This window comes from Gossypium hirsutum, chromosome D08, assembly GCF_007990345.1.
Source record: "Gossypium hirsutum isolate 1008001.06 chromosome D08, Gossypium_hirsutum_v2.1, whole genome shotgun sequence".
Lineage (NCBI taxonomy): Eukaryota > Viridiplantae > Streptophyta > Magnoliopsida > Malvales > Malvaceae > Gossypium > Gossypium hirsutum.
The window spans coordinates 43,224,113-43,243,728 of record NC_053444.1 but is presented as its reverse complement, the minus strand read 5'-3'; the positions used below and the strand labels follow the sequence as shown (position 1 = coordinate 43,243,728).

At 35.6% G+C, this 19,616-nt stretch overlaps 1 protein-coding gene across 1 annotated transcript; it reads left to right on the top strand.

The window, feature by feature from the left end:
- Window positions 1-847: 847 nt before the first annotated feature.
- LOC107910006 (protein trichome birefringence-like 23) lies at window positions 848-16,683 on the top strand. Its single transcript, XM_016837742.2, has 3 exons — window positions 848-1,338; window positions 1,762-2,051; window positions 15,618-16,683. The coding sequence occupies exons 1-3, from the start codon at window positions 1,107-1,109 to the stop codon at window positions 16,389-16,391; spliced, it is 1,296 nt and encodes a 431-aa protein (XP_016693231.1). The 5' UTR covers window positions 848-1,106; the 3' UTR covers window positions 16,392-16,683.
- The last annotated feature ends 2,933 nt before the right edge of the window (window positions 16,684-19,616 follow it).

Below are 19,616 nucleotides of genomic sequence, written 5' to 3'. Positions count from 1 at the left end.
TCTACACCGATCACGCATCTTGAAAAGTGGGAGAGCAAAATATGAGTTTTTCATTTGGTTTTCGCATGAATAAGTCATCTTATGATACTTTGATGAAAGAGAATTAGTGGTAGGAATTAGAGAGCAAACTTCAAAAAATAAAGAGAAAACACTAAAGAAATTAATACTCTAAACCAAATTAGGATTAGAATAGTACTTTTTTATCCATTAGTATCTAATACCTTGATCACCACTATCCAAATGTATACGATTCATTTGTTATTCTAAAAGATTGACTCATTTATTAAAGGGTTAAATGCTAAATTTACCCTTGAACTATTCCTCATAGAACAATGTGGTATTTCAAGAATCTTTTTATTAATTTGGTATCTCTACTATTTCGCTATCCAATAGAACGAGAATGGATGGTATAAAACGGGGATAAAAAGTTTTATGACATTACTTAACCAATCTACAATTGACATGTGGCATTATATATTTAAAAAAATAATATTTTTATAACATGTGGCAATATAATAAAAGATATTTTAAATTTTAAAATATATAATTAAATGACTTACTAGCACCAATGTCTTACTAACAAGTCATAATCAGAATTATTAAATCTAAATAATATACAAACATTTTTTTTTGGACGTGTATATATACACACGTTAACATGGTTATTCTAATGAAACATAATCAAATAAGCACTAATTATAAAAAGGTTGTATCCATTTATTTTCTCTTAGTACCAAAAGGTAAGATTTATTTTCGCCATGTTGGATCCCACGGATGAAACTGTTCGTTTTGTTTGTTCATTCACCTATTTATTAGGAACAATCACTTTATAATCATATGCCTCTCATTATTAACCAGTAATCCATCGCCTGCCACAATTACAAATACTAATATAATAGTATTACTCAAGAACTGAAGAAAAAAGCCTTATCCATTTGTTCTTACTGTAAAAAAACCATGTAAAAAGTGAAAGAATCCAATGTTGGTTTTTGGAATTCCCGATTCAATTGTTTCTATTTTCACGAAGTACCCAGATTTACAGAAACATCCAATAAAGTGCCTAGCCATTTGAATTTTGTGAAACAAAACCAAGGCCAAGGAGGAAAATGAGAGTGAACTGGATTTCATTCTCTACGAACAAACATCATCACATAATAGTAAAGCTTGCAGTTGTTGTTCTCTTATTGGGTCTTGCTTTTAGGCTCTTCGTCGCTCATTATAAAGGATTCGCATCTGATTTAGAATCGCCTGTGTCAGAGAAAGTGCAAGTTCGAGCTCCGTACGTGGAACCTCCTGTCCTTGTTGGAATATCTGAAAATGAGGATCACATACATCTTGGTAACTACAATTGCTTCTTTCCTCAGTTTTTTTTCTTTAGACTTGGTGTTTTAAGATCTGCTGATCTACCATTTAAAACATATCTTTTGATTAGAAAGATTGAAAATTTTGATGGTTGTCTTCCAAGTTGATTTACGTTGGTGTAGCATGTTTGGATTTGGTTCTCTTCTTTTCTATGTGATTGATTTAGTGTATAATTTGGGAATTATTGGTTCTAATTATTGATGAAACTTTCTCCGTGGGATTGGATGAATTCTTAATATCGTGATGCTGCATTTTTTTAGTTGATTGATATTGCCGATTACCATCCATAATGTATTGCCACCATTGTTGTTTTACTATTCATATCTCACATACAAGATTTTGTTAATTATTTCGGGTTCAATATCGTGTCTTAACCATTTAAACTTATGATTACCCCAGATGTTATTACAGAAAAGTGTGATCTCTTTAAAGGGGATTGGATTCCCAATCCCTCGGGCCCGTCATACACAAATGAGAGCTGCCCTTGGATAGAAAACCATCAGAATTGTATGAAGAATGGCCGCCCTGATTTTGGATATCTATACTGGAAATGGAAACCACATGATTGTCAATTACCTCGTTTTAATGCAGAGAGATTTCTGGAGTTGATGAGAAATAAAGCATGGGCCTTGATTGGTGACTCCATATCTCGCAACCACGCACAGTCATTGCTGTGTATGCTCTCAACAGTATGTACTTGATAACTTTAGCAAATTTTAACATTGTGTTCTTCCCTGGCCTCAACTATCTGCTTTATCTTAAAAAGAACATTGTTACCTACATAACTGATGAGCTAGTATATTACTTGCACGACGAATAGATAGTTGAAATTCAAGATTAATCCTCTCTTAAGGAAAAAAAAATTAAATCAGTTCATTTAGGTTCCTTGAAAGAAAAAGAGAGTATTGGTTAGCGAAGCTACATAGTTATTAATGCTTGGTTCTGATCCTAGGAAGCTAGGACCTATCATTCTAGGCTGATTAGGCTTCTCTGGCCACTCTGCTAGTGTTTATCGCAATTTACCCTCTATAGCCTATTTTTCTGTTGTGGCAAAGTAAGGTATCCCGACACTTCATTCCTCTTTGTGTTAACTGCATCCATACTCATGTAGGTTTTTTTTTTCGCTGCTATTGTATCTTCAGAAGTTGATAGCTGGCTTGGTAACTAATATAAACAACTTCAATGCTAGGTCTGATGTTAAGTTAAAGAGATTGGAAATTTGGGATTTCACTGAATCCAGTGAATGTGTTTGCACTGCATTTTCTAAGGGTTGCATGTGAATATTTTTCCAAATAAAGTGTATTAACAACTTAATGTGATTTGTTTTTTGTTGATTGCATCTGATATTAGTTAATCACTTTAGCAGATAAACATCAACATTCTATCATGTTAGTCTCTGATAGAAAGATAAATGAGACGGTAGCTCGTAGTAATCTATTAAAACTACTTGTGCTAATCAAAGCCCTTATGCATCTTTGTTTATCTTCATCGGTCTCGTCTTAATTGTTAATAATTATTGCTCCATTTAGTTGTGCTAATCAAATCTGGATGGTATCTAGAAAAATGTCGGGCTAAGCAAGTAATGCAAACGCCCAATTAAAGAAATCTTGTTAATGACTTTGGGGTTGATGAAATCATTAATCAGTTTTTGCAGACACTATTATACCAAGAAAGCAATCTTTATCTGAGATTTTTTTATTGTATCAGGATATGCTTATAAGCTATTATTGACTTCCGGTTTTATTAATTATATAAGCATACGCATATAGATTTATTATTGACTTCTCATTATAGCGTTGATTAAGCAAAAAAAAGTTCTTCATTTCCTTGAGGGAAATTAAAGAAAAACATTTTGTTGTATGTTTTAGCTCAGTTAGTATAGGTATTGTTGCCAATGTAATAGAATATGGGTTCGAATGCTCTAAAAGATGTTACACTCATACAAAAGGTAGTAAATAAAAAAAATTGTTTACACTTTGTTCAAACTTTAATGTTATTGTTATCAACAATAAAAGGGATAGTCTTTATCACTAAATTAAATACTAATTTTATCAATATAATATTTCTGATAAATTCTCTCATAAAATGCAATAATATCAAAATTTCCAAAATAGATATTTAGCAATTGTAAACTTCTTAATCTTCTTCTTTAAGCAAAACATGATGATGCTGAGAACTTAGAGTGTAGGGCTCTAAAGTTCAAAAGTTCGTTGGTTTATCAAGACATATTCTCAGCCTATACATGTCAAACATGCCAAACCAAAACTTTTGATAGCAACACAATTGTTGTTCTATCACTTGTTCTAATAGGCTATGGAACATTGAAGTAATCAAAACTCCAACAATCTCCCCTTTTGTGATTTTGACAAAATCAAACCAACAATTGAACTCATGCTTCGTGTCAAGTACACACTCCAGATATGCTTATCTCCCAAACCATGTAATCACAATTTTCATAACAAAGTTAAGACTTTAGTAGCAAATAAACTAAACTAAACTTTAACCAAAACAACCAACCAGGAAAAAAAACAATCAACCAAGAACAACATTGAACATTAACATATGTTGGACACATACATCTCTCCCTTTTTTCCAAAAATGTTAGAGGAGCTCCTCCTCACTAAGAGATCTTCATTTTTTTGAGACAAATCTATCAATCAAAGTTTGCTACTCTGTTACATATTACTTTGATTCACACATATTCCCCTTAGCATGTACTTATATTTACCATTAAATCCTGCTAGAAACCAAATAAAAGAACTTGTTAAAAAAAAATTAGCTACCATATCAAAATCATTTAAAAAACCATAATTATAAACTAAGAAGAAACAGTATCACCAAATTAGCATCATTACTCCCTTTTACTCTATTCATCCCCTATTAGCTTGTATCATGGTGTTTAAGAAGGGATGAAATTAAAAGCTATATCATCAGGAATAGTGGTTGTAGCTCGTGGAACAACAATCTTTTCCATGATATTTAGATAAAGTTGGTCCAACGTTCGATAAATCTTCAATATGATCTCCATGAGTTGCAACATCATTGACGTGAACCTCGCACGCAGTTAAGATTACGAGTCACGATTTAAGTTGCCCAATCGTTTCTTAATAGGTTCAAATCTCGAAAATACAATAAATATGAAAGAAAATAAAATAATAGATTTTTGGATATAACTTACTAATACAAAAACAATCTTAGAAACGAAACTAGTTATAAATTCAACTAGACCTGGATTCTATAAATATGTTGATGTCTCGAAATTTTGGGAAACAAAGAAGAACTGTGACCCACTATCTATAAACGAGATAGGAATCAATAGTATAGAGGTGATCACCACACTTTAGAAATAAGTGAAAAGGGAAGTGATAAGATCGATTAAGTTTTGAACGCCACAAGACAAGTCTTGTTAAGTTCGGGTTTAGTTCTAAAAGAGCAAAGAGATAAACTTCAGATGGTATTAAAAATGTTCATTAGTCCATTACAAAGTACTTGACTGAATATATATAGGATCCTAACGCATGAATGGTCATTTCGGTCATTAATGTGAATACATGAATTAAGATGATACATTAATCCTAAAGTTCATGAATCAAGTATTCAAAGAATGTAATGAGCAACCATATACATTCCCTTTACCGTCCATGCACCTTGTTAATGAATTTGGTGGCTGCATTTAATGTGTTGAAGGGGAGTTCATGCATGGGAAGAAGTCAATCGACCAAATTCATGTAAGCCACTCTAGTGTCTGAAAATTCCATGTATCTTAAGTATTCGTCCCGTTTGGCAATGCATGGATATGGATGTACATTCCCTTTGCCAACATATCTAAAAGATTCAAAGTGCAACAATTAAATTTACACATGAACATGACAGGTTTATCCCCCTCTTGTAGGTGCATGTGCTTGTGTCACGGGCCGCAGTTCAAAGCCCGTGACCATCGCACCAAATGCATCCAATGGAGGTCTATTGCTTAGATGGGGATCATTTGGCCTACGAGAACTGACCCGATTCAAAGAGCTATTGGATAAGCCTGTCAGATTGAAGCCTAGTTAGCCTGATAATGAAGAGATGGCAACTTAGGCTAATATGGTAACTAATCTTAGAAGATAGAGGGAATCATATGTTGTAAATATTAGATTAGATTTGATAAGGCTTACCTTGTAAATCTCTAAAATTAAGGTATATGGTTAAATCTCATTCGTCGATATAAATGTATCTTGACCGTCGATTTTGGGGGAGCTCAACTATAAATAGAGAGCCTCCCCCTTAGTCGTACTCACTCCATTCATTGTTTCATTATTATTTGTGAATAAGAGAAATAGAGAGCATTTGCTCAAACACTTTGCGAGCGTTCTTTCTGTTGTTCTTTGTTGTTCTTCTTTTGGCATAAATCGCTTCCGCTCTTCAATTGGTGCCTTGGACGAGTTCTAAAAGAATCCTAACTTGAGTTAAGGCTGACTTGGGCGAGTTTGGACGAACGGATCGCCTAAGGCCACACGGATTGCGAGACGAAAGGTCTAGCCCCGTGACAAGTGGTATCCGAGCTGTTGGTTTGAACCAAGTGATATTTGAGTTATTGGTTCAAAAGCACCGTTGGGATGTTGAAAGAATAGTTTGAACAATAGTGGGCGAGGAAATCTTTGAGGGAGACATTATCGGCAGTAGAGGAACGTGTGGGTAAACTCGAGGGATCCATGGAGGATGTAAAGGAGACACTCGATGGGGTCGAGGATCGCATAACAAACTGGAAGGAGCAGTCCAGAGATTATGTGAAGATTTCTCTTGATTCCACCATGGATAAGGTAAACGAGTTGTTTAATTGACACAGGGACAAGCTATCGGAAAGGAATGATGCTCTCGAGGCCATGATGATGGCTTTGAGGGAGGGAACAATGGCCACGACGAGGGCTTTGAGCACAAGAATAGAGGAGCTCGAGGGAGAGCTGGCCTTGTGTCGAGCAGCCGTGGGGAATAGAGTGGCAAATGCAGCACTCAGTAACGAGGATGTCCCGAAGCCGAAAGAGTTTGTGGGGACAAGGTCTGCATGCGATGTGGACAATTTCTTGTGGAGGATGGAAAACTACTTCCGTCCAAAGGCATCATGGATGATCCGGTTAAGGTAAACACTGCTTCAATGTTTCTTACTGACATTACGCTTTTATGGTGGTGAGGTAGGACCACAGATAAAAGGCAAGGTGGGATTGGGACGTGGCAAGAGTTCCAATGTGAATTGAAGGGACAGTTTTACCCAAAATTTACCGAGGAAGAAGCTCGGGCAAAGTTGCAAGGGATAACGCAACGGGGCACAGTGGGGGAGTATGTTCGAGAGTTCAAGGAACTCATGCTCCAAGTTTTAGAAGTGACTGAAAGAGAGGCATTGCTTACTTTTCAAAATGGATTGAAGCTGTGGGTCAGACAGGAGGTGGAACAAAGAGGTGTCCAAAAGCTGTCGGAAGCCATGACGGTAGCTAAGTCTGTGGTCAAGCTTGGTCTAGGGAAAGACAAGCTTGGGTCTTCTAAGTCCGAGGAAAGGAGCGTACGTAAAATGGATCACAAGGAAGATATTGTTGATGGCAATGGCAACGGTGACAATGGTGGTAATGGGAATCCACGAGTTGGGAAGAAGAAACCCAAGAGGAAAAGGGACAGGCTGAAATGCTTTCTTTGCGACAGTCCACACATTTTAAAGAAATGTCTGAAGAAATCCACGCTTAAGGAGAAGCCGGTGGGTAAGGCCTTGGTACTTGGTTCGAGCGCAAGGGGTGTCGAAGCCAAGGAGGCCAAAAGCGAGAAGAAGCCAGTGGAGTGCTTCTTGTGTCATAGTCTGCATAGGTTGCGAAAGTGTCCGAGGAAGTCTGTCATTGAGGGGAATAATGGAGCAGACAAGGAGCCCAAGAAGCTTGGTTTGAGCAAGGGAAAAGTCGAAACCAAGAGGGCAAAGAGGAGCAAAAAGAAGCGAGTAAAGTGCTTCTTGTGCCGTAGTCCGCATGAGTTGCGGAACTGTCCTAAGCAAGCCGGAGTCAAAAGAAAGGCAACGTCTGAGCTTGGTGAGTCATCGGAGGGGCTTCCACCCAAGGAAGATGTGAGTTTGTCATCGGACTTAGAGGAAAGAGTTGCGATGAAAACAGTGAAGCTGAGACCAATGAGGCTCAAGTTGAGTGAAGCGTCGGAGTTGGCCGAGTCATCGACAAGGCTTCCACCTATGGGAGAGGTGGGTGGTGCATCAGACTTCAAGGAAAGGGAAGTGATGCATGTGGGACAGTTGACCAGAGTAAATGCGAAGGTACATTCCGAACACTGTGATAGTGTTTTCCATTCTAACTTGTTGACTTGGCAAGAACGTAGGGGCCCTTTCGAAGTTCTTGAGCAAAGAGGCCGAGAGACTGTGGGCAAAGCGAAGCCAAGTGTGGTGAAGCAAGAGGATTCTGTTCAAGCAAAGTTAGAATCTGGAAAAAAGAGTGACATAACTTCTTGTCATTGAGATGTACAAACGAGTAGGACGGTTCGAGTGAAGAAGCGACATAAGCCGAAGCAAAAGTCCCGAAGGAAGGGAAAGGCTAAGGCGTTGAGACGAGACCAAGACGAATCAAGTCAGTGCCATTCAGAAGTCGCAACGAGGACGTTGCGAGAATGGGTGGGGAAGAATGTCACGGGCCGCAGTTCAAAGCCCATGACCATCGCACCAAATGCATCCAATTGAGGTCTATTGCTTAGATGGGGATCATTTGGCCTACGAGAACTGGCCCGATTCAAAGAGCTATTGGACAAGCCTGTCAGATTGAAGCCTAGTTGGCCTGATAATGAAGAGATGGCAATTTAGGCTAATATGGTAACTAATCTTAGAAGATAGAGGGGATCATATCTTCTAAAGATTAGATTAGATTTGATAAGGCCTATCTTGTAAATCCCTAAAATTAAGGGATATGGTTAAATCTCATCCGTCAATGTAAATGCATCTTGACCGTCGGTTTTAGGGGAGCTCAACTATAAATAGAGAGCCTCCCCCTCAGTTTTACTCACTCCATTCATTGTTTCATTATTTTTTTGTGAATAAGAGAAATAGAGAGCATTTACTCAAACACTTTGCGAGCGTTCTTTTTGTTGTTCTTCTTTTGGCATAAATTGCTTCCGCTATTCAATTGGTGCCTTGGAGGAGTTCTAAAAGAATCCTCACTTGAGTTAAGGCTGACTTAGGTGAGTTTGGATGAACGGATCGCCTAAGGTCGCACGGATTGCGAGACGAAAGGTCTAGCCCCGTGACACGTGGACATTCTTCCCCCTTGTATCATTAATGAAAAATCAAATGCATAGCCCCTTGCTGTTCAAAAAATCTTTTTTGATTATGGTCCCTTAAATTGTATTTTTCAGCCATTGAATTGAAAATAACTCTTCCAGAAACCTGAAAAACAAAAACACCTTTATAAGTAAAACTAGTATAAGCTCGTGCAATCCCTCCCTTATAAAAAAGAACCACCTTCAAAGAGATATATCAGAGAGAGTACAATTTGTATAAACATGATAATGACCAAGATCTCCTTTCAAAGTTTGTAAACACAAGCTAACTCTGGGATCAAAGACTTAGTTTTGCCTTTGCAACTCATTATAGATCAAATACTTCTTTTTCATAAATGATGAATAAATATTGAACAACAAAAAGCTATCCACGCAGTTGTTAAAATGAAATTCTGATACTTGAATATTCTCAACAATGATATGGATAAACAGTCCCCAGAATGAAACATAAAATTTTGATCCTCCACATATCCATGAATCAAATATTTTTCTTTCCAAAACAAATCACCCATGTTAAACAAAGAAAAATTAGGTATATGAATGTTTAAATAAACAAGACCCTCAAACTTTCTTCGAATAAACATGTACATGCACATGTGTTTCCAATGAAGAGACATGAATTTCACATAACCATCAACGTTAAGTAGTTCAAGATTATTATTATATGAAAACTCATTGTTAATAACACTAAGCCAATGAAATGAAATGTCGTAAAGAAAACCTTTTAAAACACTATTAGTGACAAACTTATCAACAACATTCAAAGAATGCCATCTTGGTTTAATCTCAAAAAGTTCCTTACCATCCTTACCTTCTTAAACTTGTGGAGTAATTTCATTCTCCAGCTTACTTTTCTCCCAAATATGGAACTGTCTTCCACTGGGTGAATAATGAAGCTACAAATCATCTATTGATGGATTTTTAGAAACCTGGAATAAAGAAACATCACAAAGCAATTTTGAGTTATGGTTAGTTAAAGCATCTCTCTTTTTTGCTTGGATATTGCTATTTTCTTCATCCACCAATAGATTCTTTGCTTTTACCTCATCTTTTTCTTTTCTCTCACACTTTGTTCTTTTTCATTCTTTTTTTCACTTTCTTTTTCCTTTTCATTCTTTTTTTCTCTCGATTTCGTAATCTTGGCTTGGTCATCACGAATTTGATCCAGAGTCATTGATGCTAAGGTGATCTTCGTATTTTGACACTCGAAAGTGTACCATTAGCATGGCCATCATAATGAACTCATCAATCGAATTGTCATGGAAATCTGAGAAGGATATGATAGGCTTGCATTGGGACAACGTCACATAGTACTTCATTTTTGTACTTACCAATTGAGAAAAACACCATCACTTGTTTGGTGACTTTGATTTCACCATTTTTGTTCAACCATTGCAAGTTGTACAGTTGAGGGTTCTTTGTTTTAGGCAATTGGAGCTTTTCCACCATGATTGTACTTGCAATATTAGTACAACTCCCACCATCAACTATCAAACTACATACCTTGTCTTTTACATGGCAACGAGTTTGAAACAGGTTCTCTCGTTGTAATCCTTTGCTTCCAATTCAAATGTTTAGTGCCTTCCTCGAAATAATACTCTCTTTGATCATGATTTTAATAAACAAAAGAACAAATTTGACAATAAGATCTGTACCTCACAAAACAAACCTCATGTATTAATTTTAGAAAGAAAATTCACTCCTTTTGTGTTTGCACAAAATTTCTATCTTTTATCATTCTTAATAAGATCACACGCTCTTGCGTTTTACCACTTAAATATCTTGAGGTCTTGAAGAACTTGGTATGAAAATAACTTACCAAAACGGTAATCTTAGAGGAGTTGTTAGGGTGAGACGCAATCGAAAAAAATGGAAGGTTAAAATTAATTTGACAAAAATAGGTTCAAAGGACTCAAAAATATGATTAGAAGGTATTTTGGCTTAACAGAGAAAAAGAAAATTTTTGACTTGAAGTTATGTTTTTGTTATTTTAAAAATTTACCAAAATATGTAAAATAGACTCAAAAGTACTAATTAGATGATAATTTTTTTGATGGGATCCTAGAATTTTTTTTAATTTCACCTTGTATTTTCCTTTCCTTTTTTTCACAATTTTTTTCTCACAATTTTTTTGAATTTTTTAAATTTGAGAGAGAGAAAATAAAACAATACATGTGAAGAATACTAGCTCTGATAGCAAATGACGTGAATCTCGTACGCGGTTAGGATTACAAGTCATGATTTAAGTTGTCCGATCATTTCTTAACAGGTTCAGCTTTCGAAAATACGATAAGTATGAAAGAAAATAAAAAAAATTATTTTTGGATATAACTTATGAATGCAAAAACAATCTTAGAAATGAACTTAAGTAATAAATTCAACTAGACCCAGTTTCTATAAAGATGTTGATGTCTCAAAAGTTTGGGGAACAAATAAGAACTGTGACCCACTATCTATAAACAAGAAAGGAACCAATAGTATAGAGGTGATCACCACACTTTGGAAATATGTGAGAAAGAAAGTGATAAGATCAGTTAAGTTTTGACCGCCACATGACAAGTCTTGATAAGTTCGAGTTTAGTTTTAAAGAACAAAGAGATAAACTCTCAAATGATAGTAAAATGTTCATTAGTCCACTACAAAGTGTTTGATCGAATATATATAGGACCCTAACACATGAATGGATTTCGGTCATTAATGTGGATACATGAATTAAGATGATACATTAATCCTAAAGTTCATGAATCCAAGTATTCAAAGAATGCAAAGAACAACCATATATATTTCCCTTGCCGTCCATGCACCTTGTTGATGAATTTGGTGGCTGCATTTAATACGTTGAAGGAGAGTGCATGCATGGGAAGAAGTCAATCGACCAAATTCATGTAAGCCCCTCTAGTGACCAAAAATTCCATGTATCTTAAGTATTCTTCCCTTTGGCAATGCATGAATATGGATGTACATTCCTTTTGCCAACATATCTACTAGATTCAAAGTGCAACAATGAAATTTGTACATGAACATGGCAGGTTTGTCCCTCTTGTAGGTGCATGTGCTTGAACGTTCTTCCCCTTTTGTATCATTAACGAAAAAAGAGAGTTTGGTAATTTCTGGGATTAGCTCTACTTTTGTTGAAGGCATATGCACAGTTATAGAATTCTTTTATTTTATGGCATAACTATTTTCTGAACAAATCATCTTCTCTTATCCCCTGCTGTCTCTTCTAATCTATCATATCGATTTGGATTTCAGTTACGTTTTTCTCAATAGAGAAAGGTTGGAAAAGAAAGAAATTGATCCCTTTTTCTAATGAAAATCAAGGTATGCTCAATCTTTTTGATTCTTTTTTTTCCTTGACTGCATTAGCAAAACAGTTTTATCTGACTCTAGATCCAGACCTTCAAACCCTCGAATGATGGGATCTATTGACTAACTTCAGTCCATCTTACCACCTATTCTATTGATCTGTTGATCAAGTGGTTATAATAACACACATAGCCCCTTGTTGTTCATGCAATATGTTGTCAAATGAGTAGCCACATGAGTCTCACTTGTTGCACCATCCATTAATGTATGAACTCTTATAACTTAAGTTATCTTTTATGCATGAATTTGAAGTAGAAGTCGAAGGGTCACATGATCCATGATGGCTAATCAATGTACTTGAAAATCAATATAGAAAGACTCATCAACAAACTACCAGAATACACAAACAAAGATAAACACATAAGGCATGAAAAACACACTAGAAAGCTATGATACTTAATTAACAAAATGAAAGTAAACAAGTTGTGGACACAAAAAAAGCATGATAACAAATGACACAAACGAGAATAAACTATGAACATGAAGTACAATATATTAAAAACATACATAAATAAATTAAATGAATTTTGAAACTCAAATAGCTAAATGGATGAAAGTTATGGCCCAAATAGCTGTGTCTAAGGATATTTCATATTGCATTTAGTCCCCTCAAATTCGGGCCAATCTACATGGTTGTACTCAACTAGCTTTATGGTGATAAAAACCCAATTTGGACCTTTAATTTGTGGCTAATTAAGGAAGTAGATTGGTCTTGGCCAAATCAAAGGCCTACGTGGCCATAACATCAATCATTCTTCACACAAGAGCCAATAAATTGTTGATCTTTATAACTCAAATGTGCTCGATCTTTTGTCATCCTAATATTATGTTGTGGTCTCTTTATTTTGTTCATTATTCGAATATGTTTTTCAATTGAGTTGAATTTATTCCTATCTTGCATCATCTTAAAATAATGTGGTCTAATATGTCCAACTTCCCAAAATAATGACATAAAATATTTAAGAAATTCTCATTTCGTGCCCCATAAAGAGAAGAACTGGCATATTTAGTTTTAACAAAAATCATAAGATTTGTAGGTTTCTTACCTTTATAGATGTAACCAAGTCTTCTACGGCCTAACTCAAATATTCTTAAAGCTAAAATTTTATCTAGGTTCTCACTTTGCCCTCCAAACTTCTTCAAGACAACTTTTGCATTATCTAACTTGTTCTTGGTTGCTTTCAAAACATCATCCTTTTCTTGGACCATAATTTTGAGCTTTTTTTTTGTCCTTTAAGGACAATAATTTCTTTCATTAAGGAATAATTTAATTTGCACAATATGTCTATTTTTTTAACATGTGGTTGTAAGCATCCTCCAAAGATTCAAAGATAAAATCATCATTATATGACCTTTTTTATATATTTTAGAATATGTTGGAACATGGTTTGGAGCAGAAGTAGTAAAAGCAACTATGTAAAAGCAACATAGTTGCTCAAATCTTATTTGACATCAAAACTTTCTTCATCACTCCAAGTTATTGCGAGTGACTTTTCCTTCTTCTTAGTATTAGCACATTCTGATTGAAAGAGATCAAATCCCTTATATTTATAACATTTAATAGTATTCTTCTTTGTCCCATTATCATCTAACTTAGTTCCCTTCTTAGAAAGCCTTTTCATGCTCTTTCTAAGGAGGGCTAATTGCTTTTTGAACTCATCAATGTTTTTCACTATATGTATCATTGTTGGAACAACATTTTGGACACTGAATGCTTTGTTCTTTGTTAGACCCATTTTTTCATCTTTTGCTTCCTCCAAATTTAGCTCGAAGGTTTGGAGTAAGCTTGTTAACTCGTCCTTCTTGAGAGTGGTGATATCTTTTGCCTTCTCTATTATTGTGACTTTAATGACAATTAGTTCTGGTAAAGACTTCAACACTTTGTGCACCAATTTATCCTTAGAAAAACGATCATCAAGATAGAAAGCCTAATTAGAAATCTCACATAATCTTGCATAAAATCTAGAAATAATTTCATTTTCAAGCATTTTTAAAATTTCGAACCTAGTTGTTAAAATATGAAATTTTGACATAGGCACAAAATCATTCCTTCATGTTGGTTGTGCAAGGTCGTCCATATCTCCTTAGTAGATTCACACACAGAAATGAATTTAAGTCAGTCCAAGTCAACTCAACTAAAAATGGCATTTAGAGCTTGTGAATTTCTATGAACAACCCTTTGTTCTTCGTCAATGTATTTGCTTATTTCTTTAAGGTGTGTGATGCCATCAACAGCAGCCACAATGGGTCGAACCCACTTATCTTCAATAGCTTCCCACGCTGCTTCATTGACAGAGATGATGAAAGCCCTCATACGAGCATTTCAGTATGCATAGTTTTCTGAAACAAGTAACAACAAGGGTCGTGTTGTCAAATTAACTTCCTTCATGGATTCCATTATGATAAATTGAACTCAACATCTCCATCACATGTGCTTGAAGCTTGTTTTGATGCCAATTGGAAACACCTTCAGTTTTCACTTTGTTCCAACTTTGACATTCGAAAAACTATTGGAACAAATAACTTGGTTTGCAATTCAAAAACAATTTTGTTCTAATAGAAGTTAGAACAAAGGTTGGAATAGAACAAAAACAATTAGACAAGGTAAAAAAAAAGGATCAAAGTAAGGAGAGATAACATGCAATATTTGTTAATGTAGGTCAGATCAACAATCCTACATTTGCGGAGCCCTACTTAGAGAATGATTTTATTTAACAATCCAACCGAATCACCTTTTGACTAAAGCCTAAACTACCCTTACAACAATGAATATTTGCAGCCCCAACAATGACTTGGATTGATGCAAATCACTATCCAAAATCCTCACTTTTCATTCAATAAAACTCTCTAAATAATACTTGGGTGTCACAAAATAATCAAATAATAGCAAAATACAAAAGTGAAAGACACTCCCAAAAACTATCCCTTGAGGACGTCGACCACTAGGATATTTATAGGGCTTCTCCATACTTGGCCTACAACCAAAAAGATGAGTCCTTATCGCTAATTTAAAATTTGATTTTATCAATATAATATTTTTGATAAATACTCCATTAAATGCAATAATATCAAAATTTCCGAAGTAGATAATTATCCAATTTTAAACTTTCTAAACTTCCTGTAAGTAAAACGTGCTGATGCTGAGAACTCAAGTGTTGGGCTCTAAAGTTCTAAAATTTGCTGGCAGCCCAAATATGTCAAACATGCCAACACAAAGGTTTTGATAGCAGCACAATTGTTGTTTCATCACTTGTTGTAACAGGTTATGGAATATGGAGTAATCAAAACTCCATCAGGAACAAAGAAGCATTTTATTATCACAATTATTTTATAGGGAGAATTTTGATGGATGGATGTTTTTTTAACCTCATCATTTATATGTATGTTGTTCTGAATAAGCATATTAAATATAATATTATACTACTTCCTAGTTTGTTTCTTGATATTTATGAAATTAGTGAGCAAAAATTGTGTTCTTTTTCTTTACCATCGAACATCAAATTATCTACTTATTTTCAACTGGCGTCAAAATATTGTAGTTGACTATGGTTGTTCACAAAACTGTCTTGTTCATATTTTCTTTGTAAAACTTTCAGGTTGAACAACCTGTTCAAATTCACCAGGATGTGGATTCCAAATCAAAGAGATGGCATTTCCAATCATACAATTTAACAATATCAAATATTTGGTCTCCTTTTCTTGTAAAGGCTGCTACTTTTGAAGATATTAACGGTGTTTCTACTGCTGAAGTTCAACTGCATCTGGACAAACTTGATAAGAAATGGCTAGATATTTACCCGAGCTTAGATTACATGATAATCTCTACCGGAAAATGGTTTCTCAAGGCTGCAGTCTATCATGAGAATGATGTCATTGTTGGTTGCCATCTATGTCCAGGAAAAAACCTGATAGAATTAGGATTTGAATATGCTTACAAAAAAACCCTCCACTATGTCATGGACTTCATTAAAACATCAAAGCATAAGGGGTTGATCTTTTTTAGGACGTCCACGCCAGATCACTTTAAGAATGGGGAATGGCATAATGGTGGGACTTGTCTTAAGACAATACCAGCTAAAGAAGGAGAGGTTAAAATAAAGGACTTGAATAGAATTCTACGAAATATTGAATTAGAAGAGTTTGAGAAGGCATCCGCAAAAGTAGCCAATAATGAATTGAATCTCAAGCTCCTCGACTTCACAAATCTCTTATTATCGAGGCCAGATGGACATCCAGGTCCATATCGACAGTTCCAACCGTATTCAAAGAACAAAACAGCAGTCGTTCAGAACGATTGTTTACATTGGTGTATACCTGGACCAATAGACTTCTGGAATGATGTGATTATGGAGATAGTGGCTAATGGTTAATCAAAAGAGTTTTTCGCCTAGTTCATTTCGGATGTTGGTTTGTGTCGGAAATTTTCAGGGTTGCGAGACTGAGGTGAGTCTTCTTTTGGCTCCTAGATGAGCATCATATTTTATCGTACGAATTCCATTCTTTCATCTGTTTCCCTCTGCCGGTCCAGTCATCTTTCTCTGGACTTCACAGGGATTATTATATAACTATACTTTGTTTGTAATTCATGCACTAGCCATGGTAACTTCTATTCTTATATTCAATGATTGAATAAGAAGGTTGTTGTATACATAATTTGCTGTATACCATTAATATCTTCTGTGGAAGCCCTCTAATTTTGTAACTTCAAATTTGGATTCTAACAAGAAGAACAAATAAACTCAACTCAAAGTTCCATTTTATTTTGATTTTGTCGAAACCGTTTTTGAAAAATAAAAGTTTTAAGGTTTTCAACTTTTTAAAAAATTAAAATTGGGAGTCGCCACCAATCTTTTATTACGGTGTGTTGGATCACCTAAAAAAACGGCTTTGGTCTACGAGTTTTAGAAAACGGGTCCGGGAGTCGGTTACGTATGAGGAAGGATTACCACCCTCATTGCGCCCAAAAATTGGTACCTAGTTAATTAATTAATATCTTAAGGTCGAAAATTTTAAAAATATAGTCTTTAAAAAAAACTTAAAACGATGCGTATTAAAACCCTTTTCAATCCAGAGAAGCAAAAATGCCACACCCAATACGTTAGGGCACAATATTCTAATTTCCTCCAAAATGAATTAGGTCAGAATACTTATACAATAAAACTTTAAAAGAACATCCCCTTATTCAAGATTTAAGAAATCACACCCAATACGTTAGGGCACGATCCCTTTAGAATCCCAAACTCGGAATATTTCCTTTACTTTTTAAAAAAAATCTTCATTTCGAAAAATCAATGCGTCACATCCAATACGTTAGGACACAACGTGTTGAATTCCCAATAATGAGTTTATTTTGGTTTAAAGAATATCCATTTTGAAAGAGTTTGGTTTTAAAAATTGAGAAAAAATGTAATGATATGCTACTTTAAATATATCATGCGATAATAAATATTACGATAACATGGAAATAATACAAACAATAATGGCATGCAAAATATCAAATAAATGGGCAAGATAGTAAAACATGTAATCCTAAATCAATAGACCAATGATTGAAATAAAAAACATAAGTTTAAAACAATTAAAATAACATCAAAATTAAATAAATTAAACATGTGAATATAAATTATGTTTTTTTTAGTAGAAATATATACATAAAACTATATATATAATAATAATTAAAAAAACATTATTAAAATATTGATTTTAAGAGAAATATATAAAAAAGGACTAAATCGAATCGCTACTAAAAATAAAGGGGGTAAATCCGCAAATAAATAAAGCCTGGAGGACTTAATTGAATGCGCGAATTACGTAGAGGGGCTGGAAGGGTAATTTTCCCTTCTCCTCTAAAACGGCGCCGTTCAAATGGATCTAATTGGAATTTAAAATAAATTAAAGGCCAAAATTAAAAAAAATGAGAGTACTTAATTGAAAACATATAAAAAGGCGGAGGGGCTAAAAGTGCAATTTGCCCCTCCGCATAAAAACACGCGGATCCTGGGTCCGGGTCGGGTCGACACGCGGATCCTCCCCTCAAAACGGCACCGTTTTGATTGGCTTATTTAAGCCAAATTTCAGTAAAAAAAAATTCATTTTTTCATTCTTTACAAAAAAACTAAAAAAAATCTCTCAAATCCTTCCTTCTTCTCCGGGCACCGGTCTGAGTCCGGTCAACGGCTGATCATCGGCCACCGTACCGGCCGCCATTCTCCGGCGCCGGTACCATCGTCTGTGGTGGCCGGAAAAGGGGAAAATTCCCCTTTTAGCCTTCTCGACCCCCTTATGCCCAAATCTGGGCTTAAATCCTTCAAAATGCCAGCGAAGAGGTTCAAAACAACACGAAACCTTTCGGTTTCCAGCCACCAGTTCTCGGGGGTGGCTTCCTCGGCCGTCGTACGGCGCTTCCAAAAAGAAAGGTTATTTCTTTCCTTTACTTTAATTTATTCAGTATATAAAAAAACAAATAACAAAAAAAAAGAAAAGAAAATATATCAACCTTTGCGTTTCAATCGGTTTCTGTGAAATAGTGTCCTGTTTTTATTGGTTTCTCGAATTCGGGATCCCTTTTACAATGTATTTAATCTTCTTTTATAGTCAAATGAAAATAAAGCAAAGAAGGAATAAATCTGGTCATATCTTTGATTCTCAAACCTATGATTTTTCCATATATTGTTTGATTTCTTTCCTTGTTTTGCAGGTGAAGATCGGGGAAAATCCGGAGGATTCGGCTTGGCTCGGTTGCGGCGCTGTTAAAGATCAGAAACCCTAGGGTTTCATCCGTTTTGGGCCATTGAAATTTGGGCCCCCATTGTTTTAAATTGGGCCATGTATTCTGGGCTCTCTTTTTTTTTCCGGACATGTAAAATAATGGACTTTTTATTATTTTGGGCCCGGTAAAATTTAGGTATTACAACTGCCCCTCTTTGCTCGTTATTGTGTAACAGTGACGAAGCAAAGACTTTACAGATGCCTAACTTTGCCCGGTCATGCTGGTCTTTGGTACTCTTCTTCTTCGGGTAGCCTCATTCCTTCCTACTGCATCTTCAGAAGTATAGGAAATAGTGCTTCAATCTACTCCACTGCAACTTTAGGGAGATAAGATTGGGTACGACCTGCTCCACTACTGCTTAGGGAGACAAGGCTTGGTGGCTAAATCTGCTTCCCACTATCTTGGAAAGATAAGATTTGCCGTCTTCGATTTGCTCCACTACTGCTTAGGGAGATAAGATCTACAATCTTAAACCTTCTCCACCGCTGCTCAGGGAGACAAGGTTTGGTGGCTTAAATCTGCTTCCCACTATCTTGGAAAGATAAGATTCGCCGTCTTCGATCTGCTCCACTACTGCTTAGGGAGATAAGATCTACAATCTTCAACCTTCTCCACTGCTGCTCAGGGAGATAAGGTTTGGTGGCTTAAATGTGCTTCCCACTATCTTGGAAAGATAAGATTCACCGTCTTCGATCTGCTCCACTACTGCTTTGGGAGATAAGATCTACAATCTTCAACCTTCTCTACTGCTGCTCAGGGAGACAAGGTTTGGTGGCTTAAATGTGCTTCCCACTATCTTGGAAAGATAAGATTTGCCGTCTTCGAT

Coding starts and splice junctions, on each gene's coding strand:
- LOC107910006 (XM_016837742.2), top strand. CDS start 1,107: ATGAGAGTGAACTGGATTTCATTCTCTACGAACAAACATCATCACATA. Junction 1,339..1,761: donor TGAGGATCACATACATCTTG/GTAACTACAATT, acceptor TGATTACCCCAG/ATGTTATTACAGAAAAGTGT. Junction 2,052..15,617: donor TGCTGTGTATGCTCTCAACA/GTATGTACTTGA, acceptor TAAAACTTTCAG/GTTGAACAACCTGTTCAAAT.